The 22,993-nt window shown below is 51.4% G+C and overlaps 1 protein-coding gene and 1 long non-coding RNA gene across 2 annotated transcripts in view; one reads left to right on the forward strand and one right to left on the reverse strand.

The window, feature by feature from the left end:
• Window positions 1–333: 333 nt before the first annotated feature.
• LOC132657431 (uncharacterized) lies at window positions 334–12,607 on the reverse strand. Its single transcript, XR_009595610.1, has 3 exons — window positions 12,206–12,607; window positions 9,299–9,965; window positions 334–8,298 (listed from the first exon to the last, which is right to left on the reverse strand). It is a non-coding gene; the product is annotated as an uncharacterized LOC132657431 (long non-coding RNA).
• The window catches only part of MRC2 (mannose receptor C type 2), a 63,539-nt gene continuing 49,225 nt past the window's right edge, over window positions 8,680–22,993 (forward strand). The window contains exon 1 of the mRNA XM_027974359.3: window positions 8,680–9,365. Coding sequence (XP_027830160.1) covers window positions 9,257–9,365 — 109 coding nt within the window. The 5' untranslated portion in view covers window positions 8,680–9,256. The remainder of the gene's footprint in view (window positions 9,366–22,993) is intronic.

Consider the following 22,993-nt stretch of genomic DNA (forward strand, 5'->3'; position numbering starts at 1 on the left):
GGAGGATGGAGTGTTCCAGATTAGAGAGAGGTTCGTGGGCAGGTGTTGTCCCGTGGAACTCTGAAGGGAAGGAAGTCAGCTCCTGAGTGCTTGTTGCCCCCCAGCTTTCCAAAGTAATCTTACTCCAGCATATATATTTACACACATGTGCGTATAGTGTCTTTTTCTTCTTTAACCATTACTGTCAAGCTGCTAAGCAGAGTACCCATGGGCTCTCAAAGGTTGAGCACAACACTGTAAGGATGGTGTCTACATGGGTTGAAGAGATGGATTTAGTTGAGACCATGTTTAAACTTACTCAAGACAATAAGTTCTGTTCCTCTTTTCTTCTCCCTCACTCAGTGATCTTGAAGAGCGGTGTTTTGTTTAATTTCTGACTTTCTTCATGTTGAAGGGATGCCACATCTTTAAGCCTTCCCTCTCGTTTCCTGCCTCCTTTCCCCCAGGTTCTTATGAGCCAAGGTATAGGACTGTATTTGGTGATCCGTCTTTTCTGCCCTCATCCTCAAGAAGGGGTGCCTTCTCTTCGTGCTCTTATTGGGCCTAGGGCTTGGCTGGAACTGCCTGGCCTTGGTTGAGTCTGGGCACGGCCTCTTTCCAATGCATGGATAAGCCCCAAGGAACAGGCAGAATGGTGACCTTTTCTAGACTTGTAAGTAGCCAGTGAAATCACTAAGTGGAGTTCTTCCATGACATATTTTGTTAATATGGGTTTCACTTTTTCCAAGGATAATCCCTCCTTATTGCCACAATGTTGATTTCCTTTAAACAATGACCAAAAAAAAAAAAAAAAAAAATGTGTATTAATTTGTAATTAAACCCAGCCAGACTGTTTTGGCCTTTCCCAATTTGGGGGGTGGGGAGGATATTAAAATAAGTTTTAAGAAGTGACTTTCCTAGCCTCTTGATTTTACTCTAGTTCTCCAGCTTCAATCAGGGCCCTCACCACCTAGGGTGTAGCTCAAGGACTCCTTGCAGCTGGCAGAGTCCCAGTGGATGTCACAGTCGTGATGGGAACGTGTGGGTTCATGTGACATCTGTCAGCCTGATGTGCCAACAGCTAGAGTTGTGGGTGGGAATACCCACAGTGCACAGAACAGGGAAGGCCTGGCCCTGACCGTGAACTCATAATTCAGGGCTGGAGGCACTGGGCTCAGGAAGACATGAAATGCAGAGGTCAGAGAGAAGGAACTGGGTTCTCCATCTCCCATTGCGGCACAGGCAGCTTTAAATGGAGTCTCGCCAGTCAGAAACATGCGATCCCCACTTGTGTGGCTGGCCTGGACAGGTCTGCTGTCTGTTTTAGAGGGCTTGTTTTTTGCTTGCCTTCTAGTCCAGGAAGGACAGGTTTTCCTCCAGCTGCGAAGACTAGCAGTCAAGGAGCTCTTGAGTTTCTTAATTTAGAAAATAACTCCCTTTAAACATAGTTATCTCCTAGAATCCTAGAGCTAGAAGCAAGCTTTGGCCTAGCTCCTTGCCCCTAGGAAGGCGAAGTCTACAACTAATTTGACTCACCTTTGGCAGTCTTTTGCTTTCTGAGAATCTTTCCTTCTCTCTAACACGCATCATTCCTGTCACTCAAGCCCTTCTTCGCCTGTAATTAAAGTCCACCTGGGGTAAGTGGGGAAGAGACAGGATGCACAGACTAGCTATTCTGGTTTAGTTTCTGAAAGCAGAAGTTAAGAGCCTCACCTGGAGAGATTAAGAGCCTGGGTTTTAGAATTAGGTCTGTTTCAAGCCCCGCCTCCACTGGCTTCAAGAATTTCTCCTTGCATGGTTAGAGTAAGGAGTAGAAGTGAGGTATTTAAAGTACCTGGCACACAAGGAGGGAATCAAGAAGTGTGACTTTAAGAAGATCACACGGTTTAGTGAAACCAGGACTGCTGGTTGAGGCTCAGAGCCTCTCTACTCCAGGTTGTCAGGTTTTTGCCTGGGGTTAGGATGCAGACCTTGGGGAACCTTCCTCTCAATCTTGAGATTCACTGTCAACCTCTGTCCTGCAAGGTCAGCAGTCTTCTCTTACCCTGCATTCAAGACTGCTCTGGGAGGAGGCATCTTACAAGCCAGTGTGGCCCCTAGGCCAGCAACAGTAGTATCACCTGGGAACCTGTTGGGAATGTACCTTCTCAGCCACCCTCTCCCCTTATCTGTCTCCCAGATGGCATGAGCACTGAAGGTCACAATCCCTGCTGACCTCCTCATCCACCCAAGCCAGGGGGCAGTTGGAGGGTGGCTCCCACGGCTTGTCTAAACTCACCCAGCTGAAAGACAGAGATGGCTTTGCTTTACTTTTTTGTGTTGGGGATAAAAATCTGCTTTAAGCTCCAGGCTGTCCCAGGACCAAACATCATACTGCTAATCATACTTCTATAGCCTTTTACAGGTGCCTTGCTACCTAACACTATTCTCAAGAGTCATTCATTCCTTCTGGCAAAGCTTCTTACCTTTGGCCTTCTCTATAAAAAAAAAAAAAGTGTGTGTGTATGTGTGTGTGTAAACTTATCCTTCTTGTGAATTAGTTTATCACATTTTTCTCTTTACATGAGGTTCCAGGTGTGTGTGTGTGTGTGTGTAAACTTATCCTTCTTGTGAATTAGTTTATCACATTTTTCTCTTTACATGAGGTTCCAGGACTGCTGGATGATTGAGATCTGCGTCTGCTTCTGACTCTAGCCTGGCAGTCGGCATCTGAGCCAAGGCGAGTAGGGCTGAGCTACAGTTCCTTGGAAGGGGCTTGAGGAGGAGCGAGCTGCAGAGATGTCGTGGGGAGAGGAGGGGGGCTCTGTGGGTGGTTTGAGGGAACCTGCCAGAGGCTGGCAAAACAGGCAGGCCTGGGAGCAGGTCTGGGATATGGTGGGGGCACGGAATAAAGAGACCTATTGTGTTGGGGAAGCTCGCAGAGCCAGAGATAGGCTGGAGTCAGCAGAGGGGGTATGTCTGGTGTTGGGCAGGAGACCCCATGGTGTGAAGGGGTCAGAGAGCTACAGGCTGGCTGACTCAGCCCCACCCATCCCTGGCCACCAGGCAGGCCTGCTGGGTGTGGTGGGAAGTGCCCGGCAGAGAACTGTGGGAACCTCAGCCTCCTTGGCCTCCAGGCTCTGCCTGCAACTGCAGTGACACCTGGTGCTGTCCCAGCCTTTCCACTCTGAAGGCAGCTTGGGGTGGGGGTGCCCAGGGCAAGATTCACAGAGGGAAGGGGCTCTCTTGCTTTTACTTGGCAGAGAAGTTCCTCAGCTGTGTGGCTTCCCAGCCTAGGGTGGGCAAGGTAGAAGCATCTCACTAATTCTATGTATGAGGAAACCAAAGCCCAGATAGATTTGGTGACTGATAGGAAGTAGAGGGGGCTTCCCAGGTAGCTCAGTGGTGAAGAACCCGCCTGCCGGTGTTGGAGATGCAGGAGACACGGGTTTGATCCCTGAGTCAGGAAGATCCCCTAGAGGAAGGCATGCCTGGCGAGCTAGAGTCCATGGTGTCGCAAAGAGTTGGGCACAATTGAGTGCTGAGCAGTAGGTAGAGGACTGAAGGGGAGGGACTGCCGGCTTGAAAATTTTAAGAGGTGGTTTCTCTGAGTGCCATCCTTGGGCAGAGTGCACCAGAGGTGAAGGCTGCACCTGGGCTCCCAGCCAGAGGCATATGTTGCTCTAATTTTGGGCTTCCTCCACCCCGCCCGCTGCCTCCTTTACTGGGTCCTCCTGCTCCCTCAGGGCCGGCCCTTAGAACGGAGACTCAGCTGGCCTGGGCAGCAGCCCTGCCCTCTGCCATCCTGAGCTAGAACTGAAGTTAGGTGGGAAGATGGGGCCATAGTTTCATAGAAGATTCCTGCCTCAAGTTCCCAAGCCCTCTCCTCGTGTCATCTTGCTTTATAGATGAAGGAGTGAGAAATCCTGTCACACTCCACCTCTCCCTTCCTTGTTTGCTTGCGCACGTGTGTGTGTATGCGTGCGTGTGTCAGATGCGGGTCTTTTGTCCGGGAGTGAGCAGTACTGGGCAGGGATAGCCAGGGAGCCTGTGTAGCTGGTTCCAGGTCTTTAACAGCAGTGTTTTCCAATTTTTTTTCATGGCAGCATCTCAACCCAATGCACATTTCAGAGACTAGAATTTTTAGCTCATGTGCAGTGCACTGATTATTTACTCTTTTACTTCATCTTAAAAATGTTGGTCACTGGGACTTCCCTGCTGGTCCAGTGGTTAAGACTCCATGCTTCCAATGCCAGGGGCATGGGTTCAATCCCTAGCTGGGGAACTAAAATCCCATATGCCCCCATGGTACAGTTAAAAAAAAAAGTGTTGGTCATCGGCCACTGGTGCCCCCGTCCACTTCTTGCTGGACGAGGGAAGGTCTGGTGAGCCTCTTGAAGCTGGAATGCAGACAGTGAGCCAGCTGCATGCAGCTGCCTGCATCCGGGGCTCGATTCCACCAGGGGAGGCTCTGTCTCCGGCCAGGGTCCTTGAGGGTCACACACAACTGTGGGCAGAGCCTTGCACTCAGAGGGTCAAGTTCTGAGACTAGAGAAAACCTAATGCTGCCTGTCCTTCGTGAGTTAGGAATTGGGAGTCGGGACCTCCCTCTTGAAATTTCAAGTGACTTCTTGAACAGAGAGATGCAGAAGCTGCCAGCCCAGCCAGAGCTGTGGACCAGAGCAGGCCTTGACTCCTGGCTTGCCCAGCCCTCCGTGCAAGGACAGGCTAAGAGGACCCTGTAGAGCAGACAGTGAGGCGACATCACTCCCTGTCTGCCCTGGCCCCAGCTGGGTGGGGTGGCATAAGGAAGGTTCTGGGAACTGCATCCCACCCAATTGCAGCTGGTTCTGCCCCTCAGCTCTGTTGCCCTCTTTGCCTCGGGTCAGCCTCTGCCCCCCTCTCAACCGCCATTGGCCAGCTTATTTCTGACCTGCTAAAGCCCAAGCAGAAATAGGAACCAGTGAAGATCCCCCTACTCTGAACTTGCTCTGGGGCCCTGCTGATAGCTGTGGGCATCGCTCTGGTGACTCCTCCAACTGGGAGGCCGTATCCAAACTCTGGACGCATGCTGGACACACAGGGAGAAGGTCTGCCCTTCCTGCTTCCTGATAGGAAGATTCCTGAAGTGACTATCTCCTGTTCCCTGGGGACGACAAAGCTTCCCTTCAAAGGAAGTCTTCTTATCCCCTCCGCGGGCTGAAAGTGAGTGGTTACAAACCCAGCGGTCCTTCTGGGAGTGGGGAGCCCTGCTGGGTGTCCTCTAACCAGAAGAGAGTAAGGGAGAGAACCTGGGGAAGGTGGGCAGACTTGTTTTTGCTTATATTTTTGGCCCTGATGGATAGACCAGTCAGGAGAAGACAGCCAGCCATCAAATTCCCCAGTAATGTGGACGTGGGAAAAATAGTTATCTCAGGCTAACTGTTGCCAGATCACACAACCTGGAAAAGGTGGAGCCAACCCTTGACACTTGGGTCCATCTGAACCCCAAGCCTGCCTCTTCTTTCCATCTCAGGTCTTCAGTGCTGCAGACAAGTAGGGGACTGCAAGGGCAGACTGGATGAGTAGAGAGTCAAGGGCAGGAGTCCAGAGAGAGGGCAGAGGGGATGGGATCCACCCAGACCAGCCCATGCTTGGCCAGATTTTTCCCCTGGCTAAGAAGCATACGGGCGCCCCTTGGGATTCGTGCCCTCTTGTCTAGTTGCCACAGGTGAGGACTGACCTCGTCTTCCCTTACTTAACGTTCTCCTGTCCTACCTGGCCTCCAGCTGCACTCTCCCTGCCTTGTGCTCCTCTTCCTTAAGCTCTCTTGTAGGCCCGGCTGCCAGAGTGTCCACGGGCTCTGCTCCCCTGGGCACCCTCTGGCTGGAAAGGCTACTGAGCTCCAGAGCCAGGGAGGAGGAGACCGATGCGAGAGGAGCCCTAAGCACAGTGAGTAATGATACGAAAACTTGTACATCAAGGGGCCCCCGAGACTCAGAAGGGAAGTGACCTGCTGGAGGGCACATGGGTAGTGGATGGCTGAGTTGGAATTCCAGTTCAACTCTGTCCCCTGTCCCATCTTCCACTACTTATGGACATGAGTTCATTAGCCAGCAAAAGTAAGCAGAGAGCTGCTTCTACCTGGCTTACTTTATACTTTAGAACACCATTTTTGTGTACGGTTAAACATGGAGATGTTGAGAGCAGGAGGGGAAGTTGTACTGTTCGCTCAGGCAAAGGAAAACACCCAGTTTTGCAGCCCTCATGAAACTGACCTGTGCAGATCTTATGGTCGGTAGAGTGGGGTGGAGAGGCCGGCAGAGGGCAGGGTAGGAAGTATGGGAGACACCTGATGACCACACGACAAAGGATGATGGGAAGCAGGGAGGGAACTTGCGTTCCCTGAACATCTTTATCCAGGGGCCGTGCCTCCCTTTGTGTAAAATATTTCATTCTCGAGACAAGATAGGAATTGTTGCCCTGTTTAAAAATAGGAATTGTAACCTCAGCGAGAGCTTCAGTAACTCACTGCATGTCACAAACAGGTGAGTGGGAAGCTGAGATTCTAACTCGGGTCTCTCTGGAGTCTGCACATCTTCTAAACTGGTTCTGATGAAATCAGGAGACCCACAGCACCTTTGCTGGCTCACAATGTCAGAAGGAGAGTCACTTCTCAGTATAGACTCCATTACAGTGAATATCTTGCAAAAATCCCCTGGACTGGCTAAGAGTCTAGCACCTAGCCTGGTGTCTGACACATAGTAGGCCCTCAATAAATGGCTGTTTGAGCTTTAACAGGAACGGAGGAGGCAACAGGCTCAAAGAACACAGACCCTTCTTTGGAAGCAGATGAAGTTCTGATGAGGGGCTCCCCAGGAAAGCCCCAACCTCCTCACAACACCCAGCACGCCTGCAGACTGGGATCACCTTCTGCTGACAACTGACCCTGCACATGGTCTTTAAGCAGGGAGACTGAGTTGGACTCTCCACAGGGAGAATCGCCCAGATGTCACCGGCTCCCTGCCCTGCGAGCTCAAGATCTAAGACAGATGGTGGCCGCGGATGTGACCTGGACATTCCGCAGAATACAATGCGTAACCCCCGGCCCACTGGATAGAGCGGGAGGCCTCACCCTTGGCAGAGACTAGGGCTTTAGACACTGAAGCAAACAGCTGTCCCTGCTAGCGGAGCGCACTTCCGTGCTCCTTAGCCCTTTCGTGGCAGCTTCTCTGCCTGGAATGTGGCAAAAATTGTGTCATCTTCCCCACTGAATAAAACCTCCTCTAGGATCGTGACTCTGCTCCTCTTTGTTCCCCCAGCGCTAGCCACCAGGGCTTTTGAAAGCCTGAACGAAGAAATGAGAGCATCTCCTGTGGACTGGGTGCTCAGGGCACTGTGCTTGCCAGTGGTGGACTTTCCGGACTCACATGACTCACTGTCAGCCTGTCAGTTTCTGCCCTGCTGATGGGAGGAATGCCCAAACCACTTGGGCTGGTGGGGAAGGGATATCCAACCCTGTTTCAGAACCTGGAGGGCGCCTTGGGAGCCCTACCTGAGTTCCCTTCCAGAGGCCAGGGGGCCCCCTGGTGAGAACTGTGGCTGACACATCTAGGGATAGGCAAGCAGATAGACGTCTGTGTTTTGGCTGCTCAGACAGGAACAGAGAGAGGGCAGCTTAGCCAAAGTGGCGGATTCTGAACCTCCTTGAAAATGATGTGAGAAAGGGGAGGCCAAGCGAATGATTTCTGAGGCAGCTCAGTGTGGTCAGAACTCTGGGATCCCAGTGAAGGAAGTCACCAGCAGGGACTTAGCTCTGTCAAGCAGCTAGCTGTGGGGTGCCAGGGACTTTGCTGGCCTGACTGCTAACCATTTTTTAGGGCCAAAGGGTGGATAGTGGGACTCCTTCTAGGGGACTCTAGGGTATTTTATGGGGGCTCACTTTGGCATCCTGCAGCCTCTGGATTGATACTTGGTAAGAATCTCAGCCCAGCAGAGATGGAAAGCACCAAGTGAGCACCTCTGGCCCCATACCCTCCTTGCAGAGATGGGGAAAGATTTACCCAAGGCAAGGGTAGTGAAAAAGGAGAAAACAACATTGAATTTGTTATTTCCAAAAACAGCACTGAGGTGGACAGCACAGGAAACAATAAAATTTATATTACCGTTTCATAGTGTTTTTATTTGATTACTCGTGGTGGCAGAACGTGAATCTTCTTTGCATTAGGGTCTAAATGTCTCCGTCCAGCTTTGAGCCCAGACGTCCCAAGTAACTTTTCTAAGGTCGCTCGGGAAAGGAGAGATGACGTGGTCCTGGACTCTCTGACATCCTCTCAGTCCAGTGCTCTGCGCTGTGGTGACCTGTTGCATAATACGGAATAACTGTGGCTTGTCTTCCGAAATTTCCATTTGATCCTCTGAGATCCGCCAGCAGTCCGGTTGCTGGTGAGAGTGATGCTGTCTTCTGGGACGTCCAGGGACAGATTTTCCCTGGCTTTCTGGATACAGCCCCCATCTAGCAAAATCACGACACCCCTCTGCGACAGGGACGCTGACACGGGGTTCACGCAAATGCTAAAACAAGACTTGCAAACGTTGGCGCTCCGCACCAGGCACGGGGGCCCTGCCTCCCCCTCCCCCATCTTTGCCCGGGTGGCTGAGCCCTGGGCTCCGCCCCTTCCCCACCCGGCCGGGGGAGGGGTCCTGCTCCGCGTGGAGGTAGCGGCGGCTGGAGACGCTGGCAGAAAGAGGCGGGACGCAGGGGGCGCCAGCGGCCCGGGTCTGGCCGGCTGGGTCAGCCGCGCGCCCCCGCCCCGCCACGCGGTGAAGTTTGCGGAAAGTTTTGCACAGCCAGCCGGGGAGTTGTGACGCAGCGTCTGGGGCTCCAAGCCCGGACCGAGAAGCGAGGGAAGGCGAGGCGGGGAGAGAGGGAAGCGGAGAGCGAGAGAAAAAGAGTGCACGCCGGGGTCCTCTTCGACCCCACGGATCCTCCTCTCCCGCTTCCCCTTCTCCCTCCCGGGCCCCGCGCCCGCCCGCTCTTCCTCCCCTTCCCCTCCCACGCTGCCCGCTTCCCTTCCCCGCTGCCCCTCCAACCCTCCTCCCCGGGTCTGCGCTCCTCCCTCCGCCCTCCCTCCGCCCGGCCTGCCTCCTTCCCTCCTCCTCCTCCCCTCCTCTCCCCGGGAGGCATCACTTCGTCCCGACCCGGAGGAAGACGCGAGCCCCTCGCGGGCGGTCACCACAGCCCAGCACCCCTGCAGCCATCGCGCGCCGCGCCCGCGCTCCCTCGGTCCCCGCATCCCCCGAGCGCCACGCCGCGGGCATGGGGCCCGGCCGGCCGACCCTCGCGCCCTGGCCTCATCACCTGCTGCGCTGCGCCTTGCTCTTCGGGGGTCTGCACCTCGGCCGCCCCGCCGCCGCCGCCCTCCCGGGTAAGGCGCTTCCAACTTGGTCAACTTCGAGGGCCGGGCGGGGGGAGCGCCGGGGAGCGGGCCTCGCTCCACTTTTCCCTCCTTTTTTTCCCCCGCCTTTGCAGGACGTGTGTGCGTGTGTGTGTGTGTATATGTGTGTGACTGGGTTTTAAAAAATCGTCTCCGCTTTTCTGAAAGCGGGGCGAGGGGTGGGGGGGAGGACAGGGGTGAGGGAGGAGGAGCGCGCCTGGAGGTGGGGGAGGATCTGAGTGGAACCAGATGTGGCGGGCGGCGGGGGAGGGGAGCCCGGGGGTCTCGAGCCGCCTCGGAGGAAGAGGGCGGGCCCCGGGAGGACCCCTGCACCCGCCCTCTAGGACCACCCGGTGCCTGCCCTGCGCTGGGCCCGGGGACCTGCAGGGCGCGTCCGGGGAAACCAGCGGAGACTCCAGGCCGGGCTCCTTGCTTTGCTTCGGGACCAAAGCGTTATTGTTGTTTTTGAATTATTCGTGAGGGCTTGGTTGCCCTTCCTGGCACCTCGGGGGTGTTGGTATTTTCTTTTCCACACTTGGTCTTCAAAGGACAGCCCGTGGCAGGCGGCATCCGCATCAGTTGAACGGAGCTCTGTGGGGCAGTTTTGTGTCATCAGAAGGACGTAGCAGGCTTCGGCAAGGGTGTGTGTGTTTGTGTGTGTGTAGTGAAGAGTGTGTTGTGTGGGCGGCTCTGACCCAACTGGCACCCCTCCAGAGTGGACAGATCTTGGATGGCCAAAGAGCTGCTAACGATGCACAAACCCGACCAGCAGAAAACAAAAACCCAGAGCTGTGTCTTCCTGCTGCTCTTTCAAAGGGTGACAGTGAAGTGTGGGGACAGACAGACCCCCTGAGCGGTAATCCCAGGGGGAAAGGAGAAGATCTGCTTGTGGAGGGTGAGTGGGGGACGGTGGTATGCAGGAGTCAGAGCTGGAACCCCCCGGGAGTGTGGTTGTTACAACCCAGGTGCTGGGCCTATGGAAAAGGCTTGGTCTTGTTTTATGTTTAATTTAGGGATGAGGCTCAGTGAAAGGGGACAATCAGTGCTGCGTGTGTAGTTTTGTGCACAGCCCAGACAGCCCCCTGGAGGATCCGGGACCTCTAACCACGGCCAGTGCTTGCTGAGTTTGCCTGCCCACCCTTAGGGGACCGAGACACGTATCTGCCCAGATTGTGCCCAGCCACTGCGTGGGGTGGGGGCCTGGATGACGCATATTCATGCTGAGCAGACCCCGCCTGCTGAATTCCAGACCCACCTGGAACTGAATATCAGACAAACAGAATCCAGGCAGTAACTCCCCACCCACTGCAGGTCAAGGCACCCAGGCTGCCCCCTGCCTTGCCTTACTGCTCTCCTGCCTGCAGTTTCGCCCCCTGTGAAGGCAGGCCAGGTGGGAGGGGTGGAGGAGCCATTCCCAGAGCCCCAGAGCCCATTGTAAAGCCAGGCAGGCCCTGGGAGGGTTGTGGCCAGAGTGCTGACTCAGCCTTTTCCCCTGTGGCGCCTTTGACAGAGTGAGCTGGAAATGCCTGGGGAGAGGCTGGGTCAGGGGAACCGCCTGGAGTGGCCCTCTGCCTCTGGGTCTCCTCCTGGCCCCCCTTTGCCCTTCCTCGGGCTGTGTCCGTGGGTTTGAAGCCCCCGTAGCCTTGGAGGGGCCTGTCCCCAGTGGCACTGCATTGCTCACTCTCGAAGAAACTTAGGTGTGAGCAGGGGTGGATGGAGAGGACATGGGGTGGGGATGGCCTGGTCCCCAGAACAGCAGTTGAGCAAGACGTTGCAGGGCCTTCCCTGCTGTGTTCCCTCTGCCCAGAATACTCCTCTTGCGCCAAATTCTTTCTCCATCCCCCTCTACCTGACGAATTAGGTGGTCCCTGGGAAGAATTTACCAGCACTGGGATCCAAATAGCCCCAGGAAATGCTTGTGGGAGATAGGATTTGGTTTGGCAGGCCAGCGCTGCTGGGTGAAACTTATCCTGGGGGCCGAGTGCTTCCTGACCACCAGGAGGGGAAAGGATGGGACACCACAGAGCCCCTTGGTGTGGGATGGTAGAATCCATCTTTTCTCCACCATTCCCTGTGGAGTACCCAGAGGAGTACCCACACAGCTTGTGGCTGGAAGACTCTCTGTTAATTGCAGTACTGATGCATTTTTGTCGCCTTTACTGCTCAGTGCTGAGCCAAATACTTGGGGAGGAAGGAAGGTACAGAGGAGTTTAAGTTGCATCCTCAGAGAAAGAAAATTTTGTTGGTGGCAGAAGAAACTGTGAGGCAAGTGGTCACCAAGGCCCCCAGGAGGGAGGCAGGGAGGAGAGCAGAGCAGGGAGACTGGGAATGCAGGCTGGGCTGGGCTAGAGCGGCTGTGGAAGCTGGCCGGGCTGGGGTGGAGAGATCCTGAGTAGGGTGGGGGAGAAGCTCGACTGAAGAGGAAACTGGCCAGGTTTCCAAGAGGCCAGAGTGGGGAAGCGACTTGCTGGCTGGCGGTGGGGAGCCCTGGAGAACCCCTGGGAGTTTCTGAGCAGAGGAATGAGGTGCGGATTAGAAAGAGGGCTGCTGGGAGCCCCGGGGATCAGGTATCCAGGTGGAGGAGCGAGGAGACCTTGGGAAATCTTTCTATGGGGACAGACTCTGCTGTCTAAAGGACAGGGAGGGAGGCATTCCTTTGGAAAGGCATCAGGTACTTGCTGCTACTGCCGGAGTCCGCCAGACAGGTCGCCTGCTCTTCCGGCCCAGGTCCTGGTGAGTCATGGAGTTCAGAGCCTTCTTACTGCCCACAGCCACCCATCCACCTACAAAAGTCAGTCTTCCTTGACTTTCTTGCTCCCCTGACCACTCACCTTCTGTGAGCTGCCAGGGCTGAGACAGTGCCCAGCTGAGCTGTGGTTAGTGCTGAGATCCGGCCCTCCCCTGGGGTGACGTGAACAAGGCAAAGGCGTAGGCAGAGGAGGAGGCGGCGGCCAGGGTCTTGGTCCCCACTGCACACAGGAGAGAAATCTCAGCTTTCTGAGGCCTGCAGGGTGTGGTTGATTTGGGCCGATGAGAGGATTTCAGAAGCCACATGAAGTTCTCAGAAGGGCATTCACTTGGATTCACCACTAATTTCAGCATTGAATAGGAGCCCCATTGTGCCCATCAGCAGGGTGAAGTGGTATCACTGTGGCTACCATTCTCCAAGTGTTGGGCGCGGTGCTGCACGCATGCTGTTCGGGCAAGGGTTCCTCCAAGTCTCATAACCTCTCACACGTTGGCTGTCAACAGCTGAAAGATGTTAGGTTGTTTGCACAAGACCCTACCTCCACGCCGATGGAACGTGGTGAAAGAGATTCGAACCCAGGTGTGGCTGCTCAGCCTGAGCACTTCACTACCAGACCTTGCTGAGAATCTGTTAAGATTAACACTGTGAAATAGGTATGTTAGGAAAGGCTGGAAAATTCTATGGTAGAGGGTACCCCCCGCCAGAGCTCCAAGTCCTCTGGAACGTCCTCTCCACATGTCCTCCAGAGGAGAGTCCCAGGAAGGGGTGGTGGGCATCCTCTGTTACCCCCCAGCTGTCCGGGCGCTGGTCTCTCCCCGCGTCCTGGGGACCCCAGACTCAGGTCCGAGCCCCTCTCGGTGTCCGCAGGGGTCTGAGGTGCCTGCTGCCGAGGGACTGAAGGGATCCAGTGGAGCAAGAGCCCCACTACCCCAAGGTCAGGGGTTCATGTTCATTCAGCCAGTCTGCCAGAGGATGTTTACTGAGCCTGGGCGGTGCTGCAAGCGGGAATGACCTCCGCCTGTTCTTGTGAGCCCACCTCCCCTGCACCCCCAGTGGGGGTCCCTGGGCTTGGAGGGCCTTAGCATTGCCAACAGGAAGTATCCTTCCTGTTTAGTCCATTATGAGATGGGGGGGACAGCTACTTTCCCATAACTGGATCCTATAAATCTGGGTGGGGTGGGCCATCGAGCGGTGACGCAGCTCTTGGACCTCACCCTGGGCCCTGCAGATCCCAGTTACTTCTCAGCAGGAGCTGTGTTGTCAACAGGCGGGATGAAGGCTGCGCAGTGGTATCAGCCAGCTCCAGCTCCTTGGAGGACAGGCTAGGCCGGGCCCCCACCCGCAGCCCCACGTGGAACTCCAGTGGTTAGTTAGGTGCCTTCCTGCCCTTCCCCCTCTTTAGATCCTCTGTCCCCTCTTCTGAGCCCCTTGACCATGTATACCCCTCCCATCCTGCCTGGCTGGGCCCATGCTCTCTACCTCTCCTCAGCTCTGCCCTCCCCCAACTTGAGTTCCCCACCCTAAAAAAGCCCTGGTTGTGTTGCTGGATGGTGGCTAGGAACCCTCAGCTTCTTCTCAGCCCCCCACGCATTCCCCCTGCCATCTTCAGGCCTTTGCACACACCCTTCCCTCTGCCTGGCATGCCCTCCCCGTCTTCTGGCCTGACTACCACTGCCCTTCCTCCAAGGAAGGGCAATCCTCCTCAGGATTCTCAGAAGGACCCCGAGGGGTCCTGGTCACTGCCTCTTGGGCTCGCCTGGGCTAAGGAGACAAGCTCACAGAGGGCGAACACAGGGATAAACGCCAGAATGGAGGGGTGGCCTTTTTTGGGGGGTTCATCTCTAGAAGGACACAGAAGCTGCTGTAGTGGGCTTGGAGCTCCTACAGGGTAAAACAGGAAGCCCGTTGCCCAGCCTCTCCCGACATCCTCAGAAAGTGTGTGGAATGGGGGGCAGACACAGCTCACCCCAGGGTAGACTGAGGCAGGAGGAGGGTGGCTGGGAGCGCCCCGCCCCGGCTTCCTCTTAGGTGTAAATCAGCACAGCTGTGTGAACTCGGGCAGATGCTCCCGTTTCTTCATCTGTAAAAATAATAGTCCCTCATAGGGGTGTCGTAAGAAATGACATAACGGATGTATGAAATACATGGAACAATGCTGGACAGTCACGTCTTAGCAAATAATATTAAATTAGTGCTATTTTTTATTATGGGGGGAGAAAAGATGAAAAAACAATCCTCAACAAAGTTCTAAATAACTGCAGCCACTTTTTTAATCAAAGTAGGTCTTTGATTATCCATTATTGCTTGGTGACACTTTGCTAACTACCGTTAAGTGCCTAAAAGTAACCATACTTTTTCTGAAAGTAAATTTAAATCCTACAGAAAAAAAAATACCCATCCTCAGTTGTCTTTACCCCTTACGCCCCTCAATTTACTCCCCCTCCTGCTGCTTCTCTTTATAATGAAGCTTCTTCAGCTAAACTTCCCTTGGAGCCAAGTTCCTGGGACTCTGCCCTTTCAGCCAACGGTCATCCCACCTCATCTAGCCTTCCTCCTAAGAAGCTGCCTCCCAGGGGTTCTAGTAATTAGGCTTCCTAATTACTAAATCCCGTGCCCCTGCTGGCCTCACCTTGTAGCATACGTGCTGCTGAGAGCCTGTTTTATAATACATGCTGTGTGGAAAATAGCCATACAGGGGTAAGGTTTTAACGATTTGAGGTCCTCACTTCCCTTGACCCGCAGCCTAACAGTAGTCACTGCCAGTAGTTGGGGTGATCTTCCCTTTTTTATGCATATACACACATACAAATACTCCTTTTACACAAACAGGACCACGTTTTATGCTGTACAGTACCTTAAATTTTATTTTGTAATATTCGTGGCCTTTCCATGACAGGCTTCAGAGCGGTGTCATTCTTAACGGTGCTCAGTAGCCCATTGGAAGGATGTACTGTCTTTTTTGGGTTTTTTGCTGCTTCCCTGTTGACGGGCACTGTTTGGGAAGTTCTCTCTAGCTCTGGCCTCTGCGATGCGGTTTGCATCCGGGGTCTCCGCCTCCTGGCTTCCAGCCTCAGTCCAGAGTCCACATCATTGCCAGACTCATGATTCAAAAGGGCTGCTTTTATCGCCAGTCTCAACTTTCTGAACTGAGAATTTGAGGCCTTCCACGGTCAGGTTCTAGCCTTCCTCTTCAAACCCTTGAGCAAGTCGCGTTCCGATGCCCTGAGTCCTGCCTGTGAAGCCTCTGCTTCTCTCGCCGCCGCCGGGAGGGCGTGTCTCCGCAGGTGTGGCTCCCAGTCCCCGCTCTGACCCGCAGCTTCAGCCTTCTAGAAGGAGCGTTTCTTCCGCCTCCTTTCTCAATTCATCGCTGCCGCCCCCCAGGTGGATCGTTCCCCTCTCTTCACCGACTGGAACCTCCGGGGCAAGGCTTTGTCAACTCGGCACAGCCTCCAACCTTGGACACGGTATCCTTTAGTAAATATTAATTGAATCAAACAAAGCGGACAGGTGTTCCAAAGAGCTCCCCTCACAGGTTTTATTGAGTGTAATTGACATATAACATTGTATTAAATTTAAGGTATACACATAATGATTTGATGTTTGTGTGTATTGCAAAGTGGGGCTTCCCAGGTGGTGCAGTGATAAATAATCCGCCTGCTAATACAAGAGACTCAGAGATGTGGCTTCCATCCCTGGGTGGAGAAGATCTCCTGGAGCAGGAAATGGCAACCCCCTCCAGTATGCTTGGCTGGAAAATTCCGTGCACAGAGGAGCCTGGCTGGGCTACAGTCCATGGGATTGCAAAGAGTCGGACACACTGAGCAACTTAGTACACACATATTGGAAAATGATCTCCACATAAGTTATCATACTGTCCATCAACTCCCATGGTTGTAAATTTATTCCTGTGATGAGAATTTTGTTTGTAGTAGTATAAAGGCAATGAAGAGAGTTGCCCTTCCAGAGTTTTAGGTGATGTCACAGTCGTGAGAAACATGGCATTGAATTAAACAGAAAAAGAGTCCAGTAGACTGGAGTGAATTTCAAACATAGACCTAGACTGTTACAAGAACTAATGTGAGACATGCCAGAAACAACACCCTGATACGAAAAGGAATCTACTTGTAAATAGTATGGGACAACTGGATCATATTTTAAAATTTTAGTTTCAATTTCTAGCTGATTGCAGCTGAGAAAATTCAGCCAGCAAGTTTGTCATGTAGAAAGTGCAAAGATCACTAGAAATTAACTTTCAAAAATACATAATTAAGCTAGTGAAAACAGAAAACCTAATCATGGCAGATCTGTGAGGAAACTCATCTGTATGCCTGCTGCTGCTGCTGCTGCTGCCAAGTCTCTTCAGTCGTGTCTGACTCTGTGCAACCCCAAGGACAGCAGCCCACCAGGCTCCGCCATCCCTGGGATGCTCCAGGCAAGAACACCGGAGTGGGTTGCCATTTCCTTCTCCAATGCATCAAAGTGAAAGTGAAGTTGCTCAGTCGTGTCCGACTCTTCAGTGACCCCATGGACTGCAGCCCACCAGGCTCCTCTGCCCATGGGATTTTCCAGGCAAGAGTACTGGAGGGGGGTGCCATCGCCTTCTCCGTCTGTATGACTGGGGCATGTAAGTTAGTTCAGTTTTTCTGGATTCAGTCTTTCAGACAAGATGTAAGAAACTAGGTAAGTAAAACTTCACATCCTTTGACCTCATAATTCCGCTTGGGGAATTCGTAAGTCATCAACCTCAAAAAGGAGAAAGCAAATGTTCATAGAAGGCCTATTTGTAGTAGCAAAACAAATTGGAAACCATCTAGAAGTCCGATAGCAAAAGCATAGCTAATCAAACCAAGATAGCACCACAGTGGACAACTTACGTAGTTCTAAACAACAAATATAGAACCAATGCCAGTATGTGGAAATATATCTAAGAAGGAAACTTCTCATGACCACAAAACAAGCTTGCAAAATAATTTGTAATGACTCTGGTAGTAATTAAATGAAGGTACATGCCTGATCCCTGACAAGCAGTTCCTCATTCATTCGGCTGTTTTGTTTTTGTTTTCCTGAGCACTGACAATGTGCTACGTGTAGTATTTGACGGTGAACAAACCAGGCATGGCTCCTGCCTTCCTGAAGCTTACATTTTAAGAGCAACACCCCACCCCCAGCGGAGAGCAATGTTCCAGAAGCAAATATGCACTGATTTCAGTTTGGGGTGCAATGTTAAGTTTTTTAGAAGAAAGATGGAAGCAATAGACTGCTCAGAAATCTCAGACACAGGGTCAGGAACCTTTTTGACCACAAAGAGAACAGCCCTGAGTCAGAGCAGCCTGGTCAAGTAGGAATTCAACAGGAAACGGCCTTGTAGTCAGTCTTGGTCCCCAAGGAAAGGATTTCCTAACTTTACAGATGCTTAACCTCATTTCTGAGGATCTGAGGAGATAAGAGTGGTTTAGGAGCACTGTTTTACCATAGCCAAAGCAAAAACAAAAATGTACCTTGAAAGAAATATGGATAATTATAGAGTATAAACACACAATGAGATATAATGCAGTAGTGAACTGACAATGGCACCCCACTCCAGTACTCTTGCCTGGAAAATCCCATGGACGGAGAAGCTTGGTAGGCTGCAGTCCATGGGGTCGCTGAGGGTCAGACACGACTGAGCGACTCCACTTTCACTTTTCACTTTCACGCATTGGAGAAGGAAATGGCAACCCACTGCAGTGTTCTTGCCTGGAGAATCCCAGGGACGGGGGAGCCTAGTGGGCTGCCGTCTCTGGGTTCGCACAGAGTCGGACACGACTGAAGCGACTTAGCAGCAGCAGCAGCAGCAGCAGTGAACTGACAGACCTCAGTGCATGCATCAACATGAGTGATTCTTAGAGACAAAATGTTGAGTGCGGAAAAAAACTCAGAGGACTACATTGGTATTACAGTCAGTCTCAAACGACTAGAAGAGTTGAGGGGAAAATACAGTGAGCATTCGTATACTCTCCACCTGGAAGCACCAGTGGTTAACATTTGGCCACATTTGCTTTACCTCATTCTGTCTGTGTGTGTGTCTGTGTGTGTGTGTGCTGAAGCTTTGCGTTAGTTGTAGACATGACATTTCACATCAGTATTTCACCATGTATCAACTAAAAACAAAGACATTCTATAAAACCATAATCACATCCAAGGAAGATAACAGATGTAACAGCTCTTTTTTTCCAATACGCAGTTTGTGTTTGAATTTCTCCATTGTCCCCCTGTATCAGCTGTTATTTAAGTCCAGGACTCAATTTGATGTCATGTCTCTCAGTCTCCTTTAATCTAAAATAGTTGGTCTTTTTTTCTTTTATGACCTTGCATATTTATTCATTTGGCTGTGCCAGGCCTTAGTTGTGGCACGTGGGACCTTCGATCTTCACTGTGGCATGTGGGATCTAGTTCCTCGATCAGGGATCGAACCCAGGCCCACTACATTGGGAGCTTGGAGTCTTAGCCACTGGACCGCTAGGGAAGTCCCTGTGACATTCCATTTTTGATGACTTCAGGCCAGTCGTTTGCTAGAATGTTAGCAGTCATTTTATCTGATTGTTTGATCATTAAATTCATGCTAAACATTTTTGGGAGGAAAACCACAGGTGTGGGACCAAGTGTGTTCTTCCCATTGTGTCACGTTAAGTTAGTTGGTTCCCTTATTGGTGTTGCTGACTTTGATCACTTGGTTCAGGTGGTGTCTACCAGATTTCTCCACTAAAAAGGTACCTTTTCTCCTTTTATTTGGTCGATAATTTAAGAAACTAAACGATATTCTTTAAAAGGCAAAGTTGCTCCTAGCAGCACTATTCGTAAGAGACCCAAACTGAAAACTACCCAAACGCCCATCAACAATGGAATGGTTAGGTTGTGGTGGCTCCACACAGGTCAGTAGCACACAGCACTGAGAATGAACAGCCCACAGCACATGCGACAGTGTGGATGAAGCTCACAAAACTGTTGAGCCAGATGCAAGGCATTCGTGCCATATGATCCCATGTATGTGAAGTACAAAAAAGAGGGCGATGCTGACCTGTGCTGCTGCTGGCAGTCAGACAGCGCTTACCTCTAGTGGAAGCAGTTGTGACCAGAGGGTGTCCCAGCTAACATTTAGAAGAAAAACGGGAGAGATCTAGAACATTTATGGCAAGAAGCTCCTGTAAACCAATGAGAAAAATACCGGAACCTCCACAAGTTTTTTTCTAATTATTATTGAATTTATTGATTTTGGCTCTACTGGGTCTTCATTGTGGAGCATGGACTCTAGAGTGATGCAAGGGCTTAGTTGCCCCTTAGTATGTGGGATTTTAGTTCCTGGACCAGGGATTGAACCCATGTCCCCTGCATGGTGCCAAGTGGATTCTTAGCTACTGGACCACCAGGGAAGTTCCTCCACTAGTTTTAAGGCATTTAAGATAAGCCAATAAAGGCTGGGAACAGAGTTCACCAAGAAGAAATACTGACGTCCAATATGCTTTGGAAAATGTTTTAAATCACTAGCAATAAAAAAAGAGATACCCTTCTCAGAGTACCATCAGAGTACCAACAAAGAGTGATGTAACAATACGTTCAATATAATATTATTTATAATTGAGGAGAATCTGCTTACAAATTGAAGACCAGTAATAGCTAGAGAATGAATAAATGAAATGTATGCTGTCATGGAATAGCGTATAGCCATTAAAATGGTTTTTATAAAATTAAAAGACACATTACAGTCCTTTTTCTAAAATGTGAAGTGCAAATCAAGACTCAGAAGCATTTGTTTGGGAGTGTAAGTAAGTAAGTAAGTAAATTCACTCAGTCATGTCCAACTCTTTGTGACCCCATGGACTGCAGCCCACCAGGCTCCTCAGTCCATGGGATTCTCCAGGCAAGAATACTGGAGTGGGTTGCCATTTTCTTCTCCAGGGGATCTTCCCGACCCAGGGATCGAACCCAGGTCTCCTGCATTAGAGGCAGACGCTTTAACCTCTGAGTCACAGTAGTATATATCAATAAATGAACATAACTTGTATTTGAAGTAAGTAGGCAAGATAAAATTGGTAAAGATCACACCAAAATTTAGCAGAAGTCATATGTGTCAGAAAACTAAGATCCTGGCATCTGGTCCCATCACTTCATGGGAAATAGATGGGAAACAGTGGAAACAGTGTCAGACTTCATTTTTGCTGCTGGTGCTAAGTCGCTTCAGTCGTGTCCGACTCTGTGTGACCCCATAGACGGAAGCCCACCAGGCTCCCCCGTCCTCGGGATTCTCCAGGCAAGAACACTGGAGTGGGTTGCCATTTCCTTCTCCAATGCATGAAAGTGAAAAGTGAAAGGGAAGTCGCTCAGTCATGTCCGACTCTTAGCAACTTCATCTTTGGGGGCTCCAAAATCACTGCAGATGGTGACTGAAACCATGAAATTAAAAGTCACTTACTCCTTGTAAGGAAAGTTATGACCAACCTAGACAGCATATTCAAAAGCAGAGACATTACTTTGCCATCAAAGGTCTGTCTAGTCAAGGCTATGGTTTTTCCAGTGGTCACGTATGGATATGAGTGTTGGGCTGTGAAGAAAGCTGAGCACCAAAGAATTGATGCTTTTGAACTGTGGTGTTGGAGAAGACTCTTGAGAGTCCCTTGGACTGCAAGGAGATCCAACCAGTCCATTCTGAAGGACGTCAGCCCTGGGTGTTCATTGGAACGACTGATGCTAAAGCTGAAACTCCAGTACTTTAGCCACCTCATGTGAAGAGTTGACTCATTAGAAAAGACCCTGATGCTGGGAGGGATTGGGGGCAGGAGGAGAAGGGGATGACAGAGGATGAGATGGCTGGATGGCATCACCGACTCAATGGACATGGGTTTGAGTGAATTCTGGGAGTTGGTGATGGACAGGGAGGCCTGGCGTGCTGCGATTCATGGGGTCGCAAAGAGTCGGACACGACTGAATGACTGAGCTGAACTGATGGGTGTCACATTCTGCTCTGTTGTGTATTTATAGTTATTTACTTATTTTTGGTTGTGCTGGGTCTTGGTTTCTCTGCACTGGCTCTCTCTAGTTGTGGTCCCTGGACTTTGCATTATGGTGGCTTCTCTTGTTGCAGAGCACAGGCTCTAGAAACACTGGCTTCCGTCGTCGTGGCTTTTGGACCCTAGAGCTGAGGCTCAGTAGATGTCCTGCATGGGCTTAGTTGCTCTGGGACAGGTAGAATCCTCCCAGACCAGGGACTGAACTTGTGTCCCCTGTGTTGACGAGCAGATAATTATCCACTTGGGAAGTCCTCTCTTGTGTACTGATTATTTGACAGAGGTGATTTTTTTTTCTTTTAGCATGTCTATAATTGGCAGCAATGGGGTGGCAAAGGACAGCTTTCTCCCTGTCCTACTGAGAGACTCCCATCTCACCCATGCCCATTCCCAACTCCTAACAGGGCCACACCCACAGCACGTGATTCCACGGGGCCAGAATCTCCTTGGAGGGGGAGATCTCCCAGTGCTAAGGGAGCCTTGAGAGTCCCTTGGACTGCAAGGAGATACAACCAGTCCATCCTAAAGGAAATCAATCCTGAATATTCATTGGAAGGTCTGATGTTGAAGCTGAGACTCCAATACTTTAAGGCCACCTGATGCAAAGAACTGAAAAGACCCTGATGCTGGGAAAGATTGAAGGCCGAAGGAGAAGGGGATGACAGAGGATGAGATGGCTGGATGGCACCACTGACTCGATGGACATGAGTTTGAGTGAACTCCGGGAGTTGGTGATGGACAGGGAGGCCTGGCATGCTGCGGTCCATGGGGTCGCAAAGAGTCGGAGGCGATTGAGCAACTGAACTGAACTGAACTGAACTGAAGGGAGCCTTGTCGGGTGGGTCCAGCAGAGGGGGTGCCTCCTGGCTGCAGAAGGGAAGAGTGGACACTGGGTGCAGGGTGGATGGCCCCTGGGACTGAGACCCAGCTGGCTGGGACCTTGGTTAGTTTTCCCAAGCCACTCCCCATTTGCCCGTCTTGGTTTTGTTTTTGTTTTTAATGATGAGTTGGAGCTGGGCTTCACCTACTGGCCGGCAAGGAGGCCGGTGTAGGAGAGTCACCCTCTGAGCTGGGTTCCTGAAGGCACACTCAGGACTCTCAGGAGCAAGAGCTGGACGATGGGTGCAGCATCAGCCTGGAGCTGTTTCATTAACAGACCCTCAAACGCAAACCCCTTGTTGTTAGCGCTCATCAACTGAGTGTTTACGCAAGGGACAGCCGGAGAGAAGGCAAACTCAATAATACATGTACTAAGTATCGTCCTTACGGACAAGATTGGAGTGCATATCAGATAAGTGCCAGTCAACGGACGGGCTTTTGGAAGGCTTCCTCGTTTTTGAAATCTTTATGTGTAACAAATGAGAGAAATGGAAACCAGGTTAATACTGAGCACGTCTAATCTGCCAGGGTCAGTATTAGGCAATTGCGCATGCCCCATATTTTTAATCCTCACATTCCTCCATTTCGTGGATAAGGGAATTGCGCCAGCAAGGCTGTGAGCCGGATCACGCATCTCGTGAGTGGCAGAGTCTATGTCTGTTTGGTTTCCTGCATGGTCTTGTTTTATTTTTGTAAACAAGTGAGTATGCATTATAATATAATGGACATTAGGCAAGACAGAGAGAGAACTTTGCAATACTTACGTTTACTCATGAACTTCTCTCTCTCACCCTGTTCCTCCCACCCAATTTCTTATTTTGTATTTTCCATGCTTTGCTCTTAAAGTTTTTCATTCTTGGTGTCCTATATAAATACAGGAAAGTGAACACCATAAATGTTCAGCTCAATGAATTTTCACAGACTGAACACACCCATGTAGCCAAGGATTG

This window comes from Ovis aries, chromosome 11 (genome assembly GCF_016772045.2).
Source record: "Ovis aries strain OAR_USU_Benz2616 breed Rambouillet chromosome 11, ARS-UI_Ramb_v3.0, whole genome shotgun sequence".
NCBI lineage: Eukaryota > Metazoa > Chordata > Mammalia > Artiodactyla > Bovidae > Ovis > Ovis aries.